General features: G+C 40.6%; 1 protein-coding gene across 7 annotated transcripts in view; it reads left to right on the plus strand.

The window, feature by feature from the left end:
* Nucleotides 1-16,200, plus strand: part of LOC113530052 (neogenin) — a 113,237-nt gene that overhangs the window by 72,116 nt on the left and 24,921 nt on the right. For all 7 annotated transcript variants that reach the window (XM_053236549.1, XM_053236545.1, XM_053236551.1 and 4 more), the window contains exons 5-7: nucleotides 8,786-8,922; nucleotides 12,554-12,708; nucleotides 13,070-13,190. In XM_053236549.1, coding sequence (XP_053092524.1) covers nucleotides 8,786-8,922; nucleotides 12,554-12,708; nucleotides 13,070-13,190 — 413 coding nt within the window. The remainder of the gene's footprint in view (nucleotides 1-8,785; nucleotides 8,923-12,553; nucleotides 12,709-13,069; nucleotides 13,191-16,200) is intronic.

The raw sequence follows: 16,200 nt of genomic DNA on the forward strand, positions 1-16,200 counted from the left end.
CTTGGCAAACCACTTGGCAGATTTGCTGCAGTGATAGGATTGTCGCTCAGCGTGAGCACCACAGCTCTTATTTCATGTGATAAATAAGCTCCTGCAAACCAAGACTGGGCAGAAAGCTTATAACCCATGAACACTATAGAATATTTCCCAGCCATTCATATTCCTTTGCTTAACTCTGAACTTCCCCTAGGTTATGTCCTTCCTTCTGTAACTCTGTTGAATATAACTGGTGATGATTGGATTGATCGTATTAAATAGGTGAGTAGTCAGGAGCTGTATGGCAGCTGATAATGCGAGGCATCCCCAACGTATGCCAGCTGCATCCTGATGCTCAGCTCTCTGTGTTCTCTCAGCTCGGCTCTTGTCAGTGTTCAGCGACAGGCAGTGCGGCTAAATGTCTAATTGCAGGTCTTTGCTCATTTGGCGAGCTGGAATAGAGATTGCTGACAGACTCCATTTGCCCTGTAATTGCTTCTTTAATGGCCTTCCGACAGCGTAATGCATTCTTGATGGCTCCCCTTGCTGCACCCTAGCCGTCTCTCATACATTATAATATTAATGCATTACCCACAATTCTCTGACCCCTCGGAAGCCAGACTGAGACCTTTGCTATGTCTGTTTGACCCCTTTGAGAAACAGGAGTTACACCAGGCCCAAATGGATACAAGACAAGTGTTACAGTAGAGATGACGTTCCTCATCCTGTTCCATTTCCTGTCCTTGGAGCCGTAATTAGGAGAATCTGAAGTCCAGGTTCTGATTAAGCATCTCTTGTAAGCTTTATTGTGATGTTATTTGTCTTTTTCACTAGGGCTGAATATTATATCATGTCACAATATACTTTTCTGTGCAGGGGTGGACAAATCATAAATCAACTAGCTCCCCGGGCAAGTAAACGCTCCAGTGTGCTGCGCAGTCCCATGTTCTGAGCCTTGTTTTGCCAAGATCTGTCTAGGCTAAGACGTAGTAGCTAGCATAATATAAAACGTATGGCAAGTTAGTTTGGAAGTTACATGTGTTAATAGAGACTAAGGGAAATGAACGAGTTTATGATTGAGGAAATTAGGCTCAATAAGGCTCAAATGTTTAGGCCACGAGCCGTGATATTCCTTCCTCACATCGCATGTAGAAGAAAGTCTAACTAGCGTCTTTATTTTCTGTCAAGATATTTAATCATGTGTAGCAAGCAGGAGTGCTATATGACAGCTTTGCGCCAAACTTCATAACACTCAGTTTCGTCAGCTTTTTCCGCATTCTTTTGAAAAGATTGCTTGTCATCCTCTAAGTAAAAATTGTTCTCATGTCAACTAGATGGCACTTCGGCCGATGTGTGTAGTGCAGCAGGCAGTGAGATTCAAAACGAGTAGCAGCAAGGTACAGTGAAGCGCAATATGTTTACATACACCAGATGAAAGCATTTGTTTTGAAATGGTTAATAATAAAAGATTAATTATAATAAGATAACTAAATAATAAAAGATAACTAAATAATAAAAACTCAGTAAAAGAGTTTTTTCCCCCTTTTTTCTGGCAGTTAAACCTACTTGGCTGCTAGAGTAGGGTAGTTAAAACTACCCATTTGTTGACCTCACTGAGGTATGGTCTGTATTTCTATAATAAATCCAAACTAAATAATTCCACAATTAAAAAAAAAAGCAACAATACTGTTTTACTGACAGTTTTCTTAGCAAAACTACATATGATGCATATAGTGTGTAGAAATGTCTTCAAATATTGTAATATATTTTTGTCATATCGCTCACCCATACTTTTCACTTGTACTGTTGATCATTTTGGAAGTACAGGATCTGAATATTGAAGCTCCTGTGTCTGAACAGAAAAATGAGCCAGCTTCCTTAAGTCACTTGTATCCACTGCATAGGATAATGGAAACTGATCACTGGTCAGATATAAACGAAAACCTCGAACAGTTCAGAAGTACACTCGTCTAACTCCCCTGACTGTGTAAACTGTGTGCCTTGCTTGAATGGCTATGTCATTGGCAGAGGTAGTGTGTGAAAGAGGTAAGAGGAGAGGCGAGAGGGTTTTCTGCCTCTACAGCAGACTACCTTTAGGTTCTATGGCAGTCTATTATAGCCGATATTAAAAACACTGAAGCTTTAAAAGAAATGACAGTGAAGAGACTAAGCGATGAAGCCTCAGTGGAGTTGAGTCTAGTTCGGAAACGGCGCACCAGAGCGTGAATAGGTGGATGACATTGTGATGAAGTGAAGCCACACACACACACACACACACACACAAACACACACACACTATACTACACTTTATATACAATATATCTTGCCTTTTTTCAATGGGCAAAATAAGGCAATTTCCTGTTTATTTCAGTATTACTGTCCCAAAATGTAAGTACTGGCTTAAAAATGTTTCATTTTACTAAATAAACTAAATAAGTTATGATAATACTGTTGTTTCTACCCATCAGCTGTATTTTATTGTTGCCTTCTTGGAACATGATTTTTTGTTGGTAAAAGATTTGGTTTGTGATTTCCCAAATACTTGGCCACGTTACGGAGTTCCGGCAGGCTGTAAACAAGTCCCGAGTCAACACATCTGTTGTGTTAATGAGTGCTCCACAGCAATGAGACAGGGAAAGCTCAAATTTCATAACTTATAGATAACTTATTACTTTGAAAGATGACTTCAAGCTTTTGTTGATATCATCGCTATTTTCTTTGTATGAAAGCTATTTTTGCACATTAGTCAGACTGTAGACACCGGCGGCGACAAACAGGCTAAGCCTCAGTGTGCAAGTGGGGTACAATTTGAAACTGGTGATCTGTCTAATATAAAAACTGTAACCATTGATAGAACGGTAAATATGTCTTTGCTTCTTATAGCGAAAATGAATTGAATCCTGGGAAAACCCCTGTGCAGTAAAAAAAAAAGTGGACAAGATTATACGCTTTTAGATTTGAAAATTTTAAGGAAAGATTTTAATATTGAAATGTGAAATTGTCTTTGAGCACTTGTGTACGTCTTAAAGATGCTGCGAATAAGTAAGATGAAAATGTACAAATGGATTTAAGTTCTATAGCAAGCTAGCTAATGCTTGGAATAACTGTCTTGATTGGATAAATTTTACTTCTACCTGATTGTACAGTCAACGTTGTTCCATATTGGTCAGTCAATTACCTTGTGTTCAGTGATTTTTCACCATTTTAGATTGATTAGTAGTGGGTTCCTGAATTGAGTTCCTGAATTTAGCATGATAAGGCCACAGAAACTACATAACATAAGTTGGCATGGTGGCACAACAGGTAACAGGTTGCCTCCTCAAGGCTTCAGGGTCCCTGGTTTGATCCTGAGCTAGGGTAGCTGTCTGTTTGGAGTTTCATATGCTCTCACAATGTTTATGTGCATTCTGGGTTCTCCGTTTTCCAACCAGCTCCCAAAAACAGGCATGTAGGCGGTTAGATGACTCTAAATTGCCCGTAGGTGTGAATGAGTGTGTGCATGGTGCGCTGCGCTGGACTGGTGTCTAATCCAGGCTGTGTTCCCACCTTGCTCTCAGTGTTCTTGGCATAGGGTTCAGATCCACCAAGACTCAACAATAAAGCTGTTACTGAAAATGAATGAATGAACTACGTGACTAGCTATAGAGTATATGCAAAACCTCCCACTCAAATGTATTCCCACTGAAAATAAAAATTCCAGCTTGTATATAAATCGCATGTGTTCTTTACTATCTAGTTACCCAGTAGTTGAAAACATTTGCTGTGTGCATTAATGGTAGTCTATTTTCAGTGAAAACACAGGCGCCTCTCCACTAAGAGAAAAAGCAGTCTGTGTCTGTGCCTTATAACCTTGTTGAAGTTTGAGAAACTCTGCCTGCCTTCAGTGCTTGATTGAAGCTTAAGGTCTTAAGTTCTTGGCTCTGCCCCATGAACACAGCCATGCTTTATTGCTTTGCCAGCTGAAGCACTCTGCCTCAGTGGCTTTGCCATTCACATTTATCTCAAGATTTATCTCAGCCAAAGTTGTCTGGATAAACAAATTGATCTGAACAGTGCAATTCCCCCTTAACCCTAGTGGTCATTCCTGGCATGCCAAGCATAAGCAGGCAGTTAGCATGACCGCAGAACTGCAACACTTGAGTGAGTTTGTGAGTGATTTTTACCCCCATCTGTTCTTAAGCCGTGTGGATCAATAGTGTCAGTGGAATGAAAGTAGTAACTGCAGGGACTGCTGTAGTGGAGCCAAGAAAAATTATGCTCATAACTTCCATATGTCATCTCTCTTAAGACATGCTGGAGTGTGTATGTTGAGTTGGTGAAATGCGTGTATTTATACTCACCAGCCACTTTATTATCTTTAAGATATACTGGATACTGGATACCTGGTTATTCATGTAATTATCCATTTCAACCAGATAGTGCAATGCAAAAAAAATCATGCATGTACAGGTTAAGAGCTTCAGCAAATATCAGAATGGGGATCGTTGACCTGGTGATGTTTTTCCAGTCTTCAGATGTACAGTTTCAGTGAGGCTGAACCCACTGTAGCCCCAGATTCCTGTTCTTGGCTACCAGGAGTGGAACCCAATGTGGTCTTCTACTGTTGTAGCCTATCTGCCTTGTTGTGTGTTCTGGGATGCTTTTCTGCTCACAATGGTTGTAAAGAGTGATTATTCGAGTTACCATAGGCTCAGCTCAAGCGAGCCTGGCATTTCTTCTCTGACCTCTCTCATCAACAAGGCATTTCTGCCCACAGAACTGCTTCTCACTGGATGTTTTTTTGTTTTTTGCACCATTCTGTGTAAACTCTATAGACTGTTGTGTGCAAAAATCCCAGCAGATCAGCAGTTTCTGAAATACGCAAACCACCCTATCTGGTACCAACAGCCATGTGACTGTCAAAATCACTGAGACCACATTTCGTGCTCTTGAGTTGTATCTGCATGATTTTATGCCACATGACTTGCTGTTTAGATAACTGCATGAATGAGCAGGTGTGCAGGTGTTCCTATTAAAGTGGATGCCAAGTGTGTATTATGTACATCATTTTCATCCTCACTTCAGTGAGGACATTGTCATCCTGGAATCATAGGATAAAGATGATCAGTCAAAAGAACCTTTTTTTCTAGTCATACACCCACACAGCCTTTGATTGCACGAGCAAACATGGCGTTACAGCTCCAGTCAGGTTGACAAAGCAATATTGCTCATCCTGGGAAAGATATCTGACGGTACTGAATAGTGCTTTGTGCTGTGTCACCTTCAGCCGTCTCTTTCAGGCCATCAGCCATCACGTAGCTCTGTCTGCCCCAACCGTGAAAAGCAATTAACCACAGCTTTATACGCTGCAGCTGTTGTACCACTCGTTTATTTTTTAATTATCCTCCTCACCCGTGGCTTCTTTTCTTCCTCCAGTATTTTGGGTGTTCTTCAGAACATTTGTGCACAGTAGTTGTATGATGTGCATGAATTCCTCATGGTGCTCTTCTAATCTTGGAAATTGTTTTAAAGTGATGTGTGCCTTTTGGCTAGGGCTACAGGCTCTTTATACAGTGAGGGGAAATATGTCTTCTGATATTTTGTTCAATGTTAATCACTTATAATATTCCTATGTGTGTATGTATATATATATATATATATATATATATAAGTGTGTGTGTGTTTTGACTGAATACTTCTCCAGCAAGTTGTAGGTCTTGGGATTGGTCAGGGCTTGGTCTTGGACAATGATTAACATAAACCTCATTTAGCAGCTCTTTTAACAAGTAGGGTTGACTATCAAAGTTGAATTTTACTCATCCACCATTGTTACATGAACTGTGCTTTTAGGACTTTATACAACAAAGATCACTGGCCACACAGTTGCTTCTCTCAGGTGCTTTCACTACTCAGTGAACCATATACTGTAACGGTGGGTTTAGGAATGCACTCTTGGCTATGGTGCCCAACATTTATTGGCCTATAAATGTTAGGGATATGTACATGACTTTCATTTCCTGGTGAGGTGAAATTCTCCTTGGAGAGCACTATAAATACCCCAGTTAGCAAAAAAATGGATTGACAGTAGTGCTGTCTCTCAAAGGAAGCATGTGAGTGAGACGGAGAACACATCAGTTTCTATTGCTGATTAAATTAGAGCCTCTCCAAGTCAACAAGAATAAGATGAATGACACTCTTCACGGTCTGTAGTGAGCGGGTAAGATTGGAGCAGGATGGGATTTGAGTGTAGACATCCATCAGGGTCCCACAGGCCCTGTGCACTCTCTTGGCTTTGCACTTGTGCATTGGTGACTGGCTATTCATTTTTCTTTCTTTCTCTATTTTTTTCTTGTCTCTCCCACACTCTAAGTTTACTACACACTACTGCCTTCTGCTCAGCAGTAGATTGTGTGTGTAAACATCAAAAGCAAAACCACAGGGGGTAGTTAATGTTGGTATTGTGCTGTCGTTAAAGGAAAGGCTTCAGGATACAGAATCAATATTGCATCCTGTTTTGATATCAACCCCATCCTGTGTGTGCATGGAGAAATGTACTGAAAGTCCAATTTGCCAAAAAAATATAGGAAAATGTGTTAGTAATGCTAATAATGATGGTGATGCATAATGGCTCGCTTATTTGGTATGTATGTGGTAAAAACAATGTAATTGTTTCATTATGAGCAAAAGGAAGAATGCGTCCAATTCAGCTGTTTCGACAGTTATATTGAAAAAGAAATACTTCTTCATTAATCACGGAAAACTGCTATTTCCTAACTGATATAGTCCTTACTGATATTTATTAAAACAGCCTTTTTGATCTAAGTTTACTACCTGTGTGTGTGAGATATATATACATATACATACATATTTAAAAGTGTGTGTGTGCAAACAGATTACAGTGCTTTTACTGTAAACAATGTCTAGATCTTTAAAGTATAGTTACTTTTCTTTCATCTCCATAATTTTGCAGTGTGTTGCCTGTCAACTCAAGAAATCATATTTAACTATATACATAATATATATACGTTTTTTCCAATATGGTTCCTGGCTATTCTATAGCTCTGAGCTGATCCTTGGATGATTTACTACTCATTTTATTACAGCCTTTGACTTTGGGTGCCACTCTTTTCTTTTCCAAAGTCTCTGAGAACCGGCACACTACACTGTGAACCGGTTGACTTCTTATCTGACAGATACACTATCCCCTTGTACATATGGGTTTCATCAGGGATCAGTTCTTGGTCCAGTGCTTTTTATAATTCATATACTTCCTTTAATATCTTGCATTTTGAGCCTTACTGCCAAGCTGATAACATTTTACCACAAATCCATCCAGTTCCCATTTGGACCGTATTGCTGCTTGTGTCTGCTGGAAATTAAGATCTGGATGGACTTCAAGTTCAACAGCAGTATGACTTATTATTTCTGACTGGTTTAAATCCAGTTCAAAATCCTTCATATAGTCTTTGTCTTACTCTTCTTCTGGGTTCAGTTCAAAGTCACTTAAATTTCAGATTGTTTAAAATATTACTGATTCACTTCTCGTCAAAAATTCATATCAGCACCATATACACCTTTCTTCATTAGCTTCTCATCTTTCTTCATTGGCTTCACATGAAACCACAAATTAACTTCAAAATTCTTTGCCTCATTACTTTGAGACATTTAAGGATTAGTATTTCTCTGTCACCTTTTTAACTCTATGAACATTATCTTTACTTTCCCACCTGCAACATAAGGTCTCCGCCGACTAGAGTGTTTCTCCATCTAAACTCCACAGCTTTGGTGGCCATGCCTTCTTTAGAGAGCTACTCAGCCTCTGGAACTCTCTTCCCCAACTCTTCAACATTTTAAGACCAGCCTTAAAACATGCCTGTGTTCCCAAGCCTTTCAACTGTCCTCACCTTAAACTAACTAATGCTTGTTGTTTAATTTGCAAAGTTGATCTACTTTATCTATCTATGACAATGCCCCTGAGCACAAAGCAAGCTCCATGGTCCAAGCAGACATGGTTTGCCAAGGTTGGTGTGGAAGAACTCGAGTGGTCTGCACAGAGCCCAGACCTCAACCCCACCTAACACCTCTGGGATGAACTGGAACACCAACTTCATTCTAGGCTTTCTTGCTTGACATCAGGACCCAACCTCAAATCCCCACAGCCAAGGTCCAAAATCTAGTGGAAAGCCTTCTCAGAAGAGTTGAGGCTGTTATAGCAGCAAAATGGCAACCACCTCCATGCCCATGGTTTTGGAACGGGTTTTCAATGGTTAGGCATTTGTATACTTTTTACCATATAGTGTATATTTGGGAAAAAGGGTACTTATATTTGCATTGATATATGAAGAATGTGCTGTCAGGAAGTGCTGAAATATCCAGAATGGCCTCTTGTACATTTTTTGGGTAGATTTAATGAATGTCATTGTCTAATAATGGTTGGTCAACAACCATTAATTATGTTTTGTTATAGTAAATCTTTTAAGTAAACGTACTTATGGGGTAGCACAGTGGGTCGTGTTGCTATCTCACAACTCCAGGGTCTTTTGAGCTCAGATTACTGTCTGTGTTGGGCTTTTCATTTTCTTCCATTCCACTGGAGTTGCTTTCCTCCAGGATCTCCAGTTTCTGCCCACCTCCCAAAAACATGTGAGTAGGTGGATTAGCTACACTAATATACCCCCAGGTGTGAATGTGAGTGTGAATGGTGCCATGCAGTGGTCTCGTTCAGGGTGTATTCCTACCTTGTGGCCAGTGTTTCCAGGACAGGTTACTGAAGATGAATGAATGTTCATGCCTCTGTGCTTAATGACATTTTGCTCTTTTTTATTTACAGTGATGAAAGGTTTGCTGTGATTGGTGGAGGCAGCCTGCAGATTGTGAATGTGACTGAGGACGATGCTGGTACCTACACCTGCCAGGCAGACAACGGCAATGAGACCATCAAGATCCAAGCAGAGCTTAACGTGCAAGGTAGGTATCTAACCCAGCACCTGTCTGGGTGTTAGTGTGGTATAGAATGCTCCATTACACCTCATGGGATGTTGTTTTTGTCTCTGGAATAGTCTCAAACATAGTCTAAGTATGCTTTGTCTTTATTTTTGGTGCTATATAGTGCTATATAGCTTTAACATAATGCATATGTCTGCATGTTAGGTTATGAACTCTGTCCATGTTTCATACAATTATATATTTTTATACCCAACTTTAGGGATGCATCAATACCATTTTTTTCCATACAGAATAAAAGTACATGTTTTTGGATACTGGTCCTGACCCTAAAATGAGTAAACTACTTGATATTACTTAATCCGGGGCTTCAGAGAACATCTGTGGCCATGAAATGTGCACGTGTCCATGCTCTTAGGCTACCATTCTCATTCTTTGTAATTTAGCGAGTTGATTTTAAATTAAACGCATTAGTTAGATACATCAGATCGACTTGAGTTGCAGTGGAGAAGAGTGGAACTTTGGAAAAGCACTTGTATACAGCTGTAAGTAAAGTAAGCTTTTGTTTTCACTGCATCGCATTCCCTCGTTGTCAGTGACCAATAGTGGCTGATTGTCAAGAACGACATACTGGATAAGAGCTGTTATTTTACCTCAGCTAGCGTTGTCTGTAGAAATAAAATTAGAAATGAAATGAATGTGAATGAGTTTCATGTTTAAGATGTTTGATCAGGTTGCCTGTATAGTAGGAAGATTCTGTAGTTCCTCCTCTTGATATTTTCACACAGTTTGCAGACTGCTTTGCTTTGATGGCCATCTTTAGTCATTACATATATCCACATCGCTCTCATGTTGTCTGGTTATTGGCGCAACAGTGTAAGCTAGGTGCACGTCACATGGTATCACGTGGAATCTGAGAATTTCTTAAGAGTACGAATAAAGGAGCACAGTACCAGTATCGGTACTGACGTGTCTCTACCCAGCATATATTTATATCAGTTATTGTCAGTACCAGCAATATGTATGAATATTTAGTCAATATTCATATCCTCACACAGCTTCCTGATTCCAGATGTTTTTTTGTGGGTTTTTTTTGTGCGTACAGATGTATATAAGAGTGTGAAGGATACAAGAATAACTTTTGTGCTTCCTGTTTACTAACAGGGGCCTTTAAGCATTTTTACTGAACATTTCTAATCCCGTTACTAAAAATTATCCCAGACAAAATTGAAATTGAACATGCTGAGAACTATTTTTTTATTTTCGAGCGGACGAAGGGATTTAAAAGCATTTTTGTCATGTTTCGTACATATTCTGTGGTATTAATAGATGCACATTTTCTGTTCTCAGGAGCTGTAAGCCAGTCTGATTATATGCTATAGAGAATAAAGTGCGGGAGGCGGTATATGAGGGATAGAGTGTTTTGCTCCCTTTGGATTAGAGTGGCTCTCGCTTTGATCCATGGCTCTCATGTTTCTGAGTGTTGACCTGCTTACACAATAAAAGTTTAATTGCAGAACTCAGAAAAATAAAAGTTTAATGAGGACAATTTGTGATTCATCCTTTTCTTTATAGTTCCCTCTTAATGCAATAGAGACGGCAAAAGGTTTTATGTGACTGAATGAGAAATGAAAAAAGCGCGGACGAGAAACTGACTTTGTCATCATGGTGTGTGTGTGCGTGTGAGAGTGTTTGTGTGTGCATGTGCGTGTGAGAGTGTGTGTGTGTTGGACGTTGGAGCTCATCTGTCACCTGCCTGACTGTAGGGGTGTGTATGTGTGTGTGTGTGTTGGACATTGGAGCTCATCTGTCACCTCCATGACTGTAGGTGTGTGAGTGTGTGTGTGTGTGTGTGTGTGTGTGTGCGTGTGTGTGTGTTGGCCGCTGGAGCTCATCCGTCACCACCCTGACTGTAGGTGTGGATGTTTTTTCACCTTTTCTGTGACCTCTATTGCTGACACCTTCGAAAATAGGATGTAGGTCTCCTGGGACTGGTGCGTCTGGTGATATTTTCCTGCACTTTTATATTTCCGAGGGATTTTTTTTTTAGTCATTCCATTATAACGACTGACGATACAAGTGGATCTGTTTGTCTCTGTGCTGCGGAAGCTGAGTGCCCAGGAGGGACAGCAGATGTGATTTGAGTGTTGAGTGAAAGGCTTTTGTTTTCTGCCTCAATCACAAAAAACCCTGCCCATGGTAGATATTTGGGTAATGGGCAGACATACTGTACCTGGGAGGAAAAAAGTATTTGAAAATAATTTTCACAGAACCATGTGATTATATTTATTAATTGAGAGAAAAATACACTGCATTAGACAATCTCTGTTCTCTCTGGATTGTGGTCGAACCTCAGATGTGCTCATAGAATGTTAAATGAAATTTCATTTCGATGCAGCGTGTTTTATTGTAAATTAAATCAACTAAATAAAGCCCTGCACTATAATCATAACACAGAGGCCATAACTGTGATAATGTTTTCATTATTTTACAAATAATTAAGGAGCTCTTAATTATTTAGAGATTTGAAGCATCCAGGTCTCTGATTCTTCCATTAACATCAGTGTATTGTATAGTATTGTGTAGTGCTGTGTAGCAGAGAGTTAAACTGTGTTTATATGAGCATTATATATTTGCTTTGTGCAGTATATTTATGAACAGTATGTTCCACAAGCTTCTCATACACTTAAGTACTATGATTGCAAATGTAAATGTATTATTCACTGGAAAATTTTCAGTATTTTTAGCCCTACTTAATATGACCAAGTAAATCTTTTTTTTCACTCTACAGCATTTTAGGTTTTTTTGTGACTTTTTTCTCTGCGCACTGATTTTAGGATGTTATTAACATTTATGCTCTGCATAAAATGAAGTCAGAGGAGGTCACTTCCAAACCATGGTTCATATGAATGGGTTTTCCTTTTAAGAGACTAATCTGCCAGATCAGAGGGAGAATTATATACCCTTAGTTCTTGTTAATATGAGTTTCAAAATCTGCTGCTAGACATGGATAATGTTGAGCCAAGGCGTAACACTGAGCAGTGTTTGGATCTGTTTTCAAAGGAGTAGCTTGGCACTGCCACTTCTCTGCAGTGAAACACACTAAAACAGTGAAGTGACCCTCTATACCTCACCTCCCTCCAGCTCCACTATCAACAAATATCACATTGTGTCATTTCTCACTGTGAAGCACTTCTGCACATTGGCAGTCCCTTCAAGGCACCGGAGTGCACATATTCACACGTTTCACAAGCCGTGAGGCAAAGGCCAGCGCAGGGGCAGAGTTCAGGCCAAACCTGCAGAGATCCAGAGTTACACTGCTGCAAGAGAAGATCCATTTCAGACCCGTTTTTAAATCAGCACTCAATATATCTCTGCCAATCTCTGAGTTCAAAAGATGTCGACACTGGGGAATATTATTGTTGCTTTGCTACTTTTTTTTACTTTCTAGCTAAATAAACATATGAAATAGATTTAACCATTAATGATCTCTTCGTTTTATTGAACTAAAATGTCTTTTTGCCTGTACTTGCCTGTATTTGTTGAAACAAGCAGTTCATTGTACCTTGCTATCATCTCTCTGTATTTGTATTGATTTATACCCCCCCCCCCCCCCCCCACCCCCACCCCCACCCCCTTTCTCACCATCTTCCAGTTCCCCCTCGGTTCCTAAAGAAACCCTCGAACATGTACGCTCACGAGGCCATGGATATCATCTTTGAGTGCGATGTCGTGGGCTCCCCAGCCCCCACGGTGAAGTGGGTGAAGAACGGAGACGCAGTCATCCCCAGTGACTACTTTAAAATAGTGGTATGTGAAGAAAGTCTCCTGATACTAAAGCTAAGTCCATGTCTAGTGTTCTGCTTTCTGGATTGATGAGTGCCAGCAGTTGCATTAGGATTTGGATCCATTTTTTTTGTGCAGAAAAGCTGAACTGGGTTCTGTCATGTAATGCTTTCCATTTTCCCCATGATGTATTAGCCCATGCTGCTGTCTTCATATTCACTTGATTAGCTTGTGTCTGAGAGTGTCCTTGTCATAACATCTGCGCTTTTTGCGTAATTATCAGCTGTATGACCTTGACTTTGACATCCAAATTCCTCTCAGAAAGCCAGCTTCCTGTTTCTCACTTGTTCATATGATGATAAATGTTTTTCTGTGTCTCTCCTAGAATCAGCATGATTTGCAGGTGCTGGGATTGGTGAAGTCTGATGAGGGTTTTTATCAGTGTGTGGCTGAGAATGAGGTTGGCAACACCCAGGCCAGTGCCCAGCTCATTATCCTGGACCTGGGTAAGGACTGCACTCACACTCGGGCTGATTAGGGCATTTGCTCTTGACTAAAGTCATGTGGCTTCTAGGTGTTAGAAGGTAGAGCTGCATGATTCTGTATTATATAGGAATCATGCTTTTTTGGCTTAGAATTGAGTTTGGAATTATTCTCACTCATTATTCTTTGTCATACCAGTTTTTTAAGGAACAATATGTACACTACATGGCCAAAAAGTGTGTGAACACCTGACCGTCACACCCATATTTGCTTGTTGAACATCCTGTTCCCAAACCATGGGCATTAATATAGAGTCAATCTCCTTTGCTCTTCTGGGAAGGCTTCCCACTAGATTTTGGAGCGTGGCTGTGTGGGTTTGTTCATTTAGACACAAGAGGATTAGAGAGGTCAGGCACTGATGTTCGGCGAGGTGGCCTGGGGTGCAGTTCATCCCAAACGTGTTCAGTGGGGTTGAGGTCAGGGCTCTGTGCAGGACACTCGAGTTCTTACACAACCATAACATGGTAAACAACATGGTAACCCATGTCTTCGTGAAGCTCGCTTTGTGCACAGGGACATTGTCATGCTGGAACAGGTTTGAGCCCCTTGGTTTCAGCCCCTTGGTTTACATCTTAGACAATTGTGTGCTTCCAACTTTGTGGCAACAGTTTGGGGAAGAACCACATATGGATGCAATGGTCAGTTGTCTGATTCAACAAATGTTTGGCCATATAGTGTATATTTATTAAATTCTTTACTTTATTGCACTTGCTCCATTACTGTCACAAACTGTGGTAGCTCCATTTTCCTAGTGGCTGTTTGTACTGAATTTCCAACATGCTAGCATGTTTATCTGAAGCAAAAACAATTGGTTTGTCTTCCCAACATTTAAAGCTAACCAAGAAATATTAATGGCTGGTTAAATAATTAGCCATGGCAATGTTTCTTGTCCTCTGTGATGCATAATTGCACCGTGAGACCATGAGTGCAGTCAGGACTTGCCCCATATATTCATAATCGTTTCTGTGCATCTCCACATGGGTTTGCTCAAGGTTTTATGGTTTCCTCCCACCTCTGAAAAAACGTGCACGTAGTTGGATTGGCAGCTCTAAATTGTCTCTAGGTGTGAATGAGTGTGTATGTGTGTGTGCGCATAGTTTCATGCGACGGACTGGTGTCTCATCCAGTGTGTATTCCCAGCTCACACCCAGACTCTGGATGCACCACAACCCTCACCATGTCAAGCAGTTACTTTAACAGTTAATTTCCCACATCACAGGAAGTAGAGTTCATCCATTTTCTTTGGGAGACTCATGGCAAACATGGTCACATGGTCCAACTCGTATGGTCACTGGTCACACTGAATAAGAGGGGAGTAGCAAATGCTGCAGAAGAGACTGTTTTCTTGAATCAGATTGCATTGAGATTTTAATTATTTTAATATGATCAATATGATTTAATTATTTTAATACGATTTTAATATGATTGCTTTGTGCAGCCTTACTAGCCAGTGAGCTAAACTGCTGTAAGGGCTAAAATACATTTGACTTTACAAATAGGTCTTTGAGGTGAGTGAAGCGTGGACAGAAATTGCAAAATTACTGCCAGTTTACAGGTGTGTGCGTGTGTATGGTTTAGTGGAGGGGGGTTGATAATAGTCCTGGAGTGTTATGGCTGTTTGCAGTTTCCTGTGCTCATGGTGGAAGGATATGTCAGAGGCAAATTTGCATGCAGGTACACGCTTCCTTTTTCATGCATTGAAGATCACAGGAGAGACGGTCATCGCCCCACACACACACACACACACACACACTCTCTCTCTCCTGCCACACTTTCTGCTCGCTCTCATTCTCTGACACACTCATGCTCTCTCCCGCCTGCTGTCTCTCCTACTCTCTTCTTGTTATTGTCACTCAACACAGGCACACGCTCTGTCGTACGCATCTTTTGCAGTCACAGCACAAGCACATGTTCTCACACTCATACAGCACATGGGAGGTGTGAGTGGCACTGCATTGATTGTTGTGTGTGAAGTCTGCTACATGCTGCTTGTGTGTTTCTAGCTGTTACACTGGGAGTCTCCAGGCAGAGATATAGTGCAGCCTTAAGCGGGTCTACTACTCAATCTCCAATTAAAATTCCCTCATTAATTAGCACTATGTGTTGCGTCTCATTTACACTACTGAGCTATATATTAGCACCTCTTACACTCCTGTCTGTGTGAGTGAATAGAGCTGAGTGTAAATCTGCATCTCAATGCTCTAAAAGGTGTTACTGCCTAATAGGATCTTTTTGTTGTTTATAGTGTTTGCTTCAATGTTTTAGTATTAGTGATCCATCTAATCACTGGTCCAGTCGGGGAGAATATAGAGAGATTGCGAAGTCCAGTGCTGAAAGTCACTGTAGGGTCTGTATTCTTTGGGTGTACTGCTCTGACATATGGTAAGCAGACTGGAGAGTTATTAATGGCCCTATATGGACAGGTGTCTTTTATCACCTGCAACATTCTCACCAAACTGAACAAGACCAAACCCTTCACTAGCTGCATGAGTTTTTACACAAAAAAATTAATGGAGGAACCTGAGTGATGAGAGTTTTCTCTTCTCGTTTGGAGTGTAGAAACTTTTCAGAGCTAAGTGTCTCAGGGACGAAAAAGGTTTCTCCGGTATACAACCAAGACAAACTAAGACCCACAGCAACCAATACTAAGACCACAGCCCATACCAACCAATAATAAGATAAGAACAAGACCCATACAAACCAGTATTAAGACGGGACCAAGACCCATACCAACCAATACAAGCCCAAGATCCATACCAACCAAGACAAGCCCAAGACCCATACCAACCAATACTAAGACAAGCCCAAGACCCATACCAACCAATACTAAGACAAGCCCAAGACCCATACCAACCAATACTTACACCATGTCCCATACCAACCAGTACCAATACATGACCAAAACCCATGGCAATAAGTACCTCTCTACAATTTCAGAGTGTGGTAGCTTTTCAAATCCAAGTATTTCAGTAA

This window comes from Pangasianodon hypophthalmus, chromosome 9 (assembly GCF_027358585.1).
Source record: "Pangasianodon hypophthalmus isolate fPanHyp1 chromosome 9, fPanHyp1.pri, whole genome shotgun sequence".
Lineage (NCBI taxonomy): Eukaryota > Metazoa > Chordata > Actinopteri > Siluriformes > Pangasiidae > Pangasianodon > Pangasianodon hypophthalmus.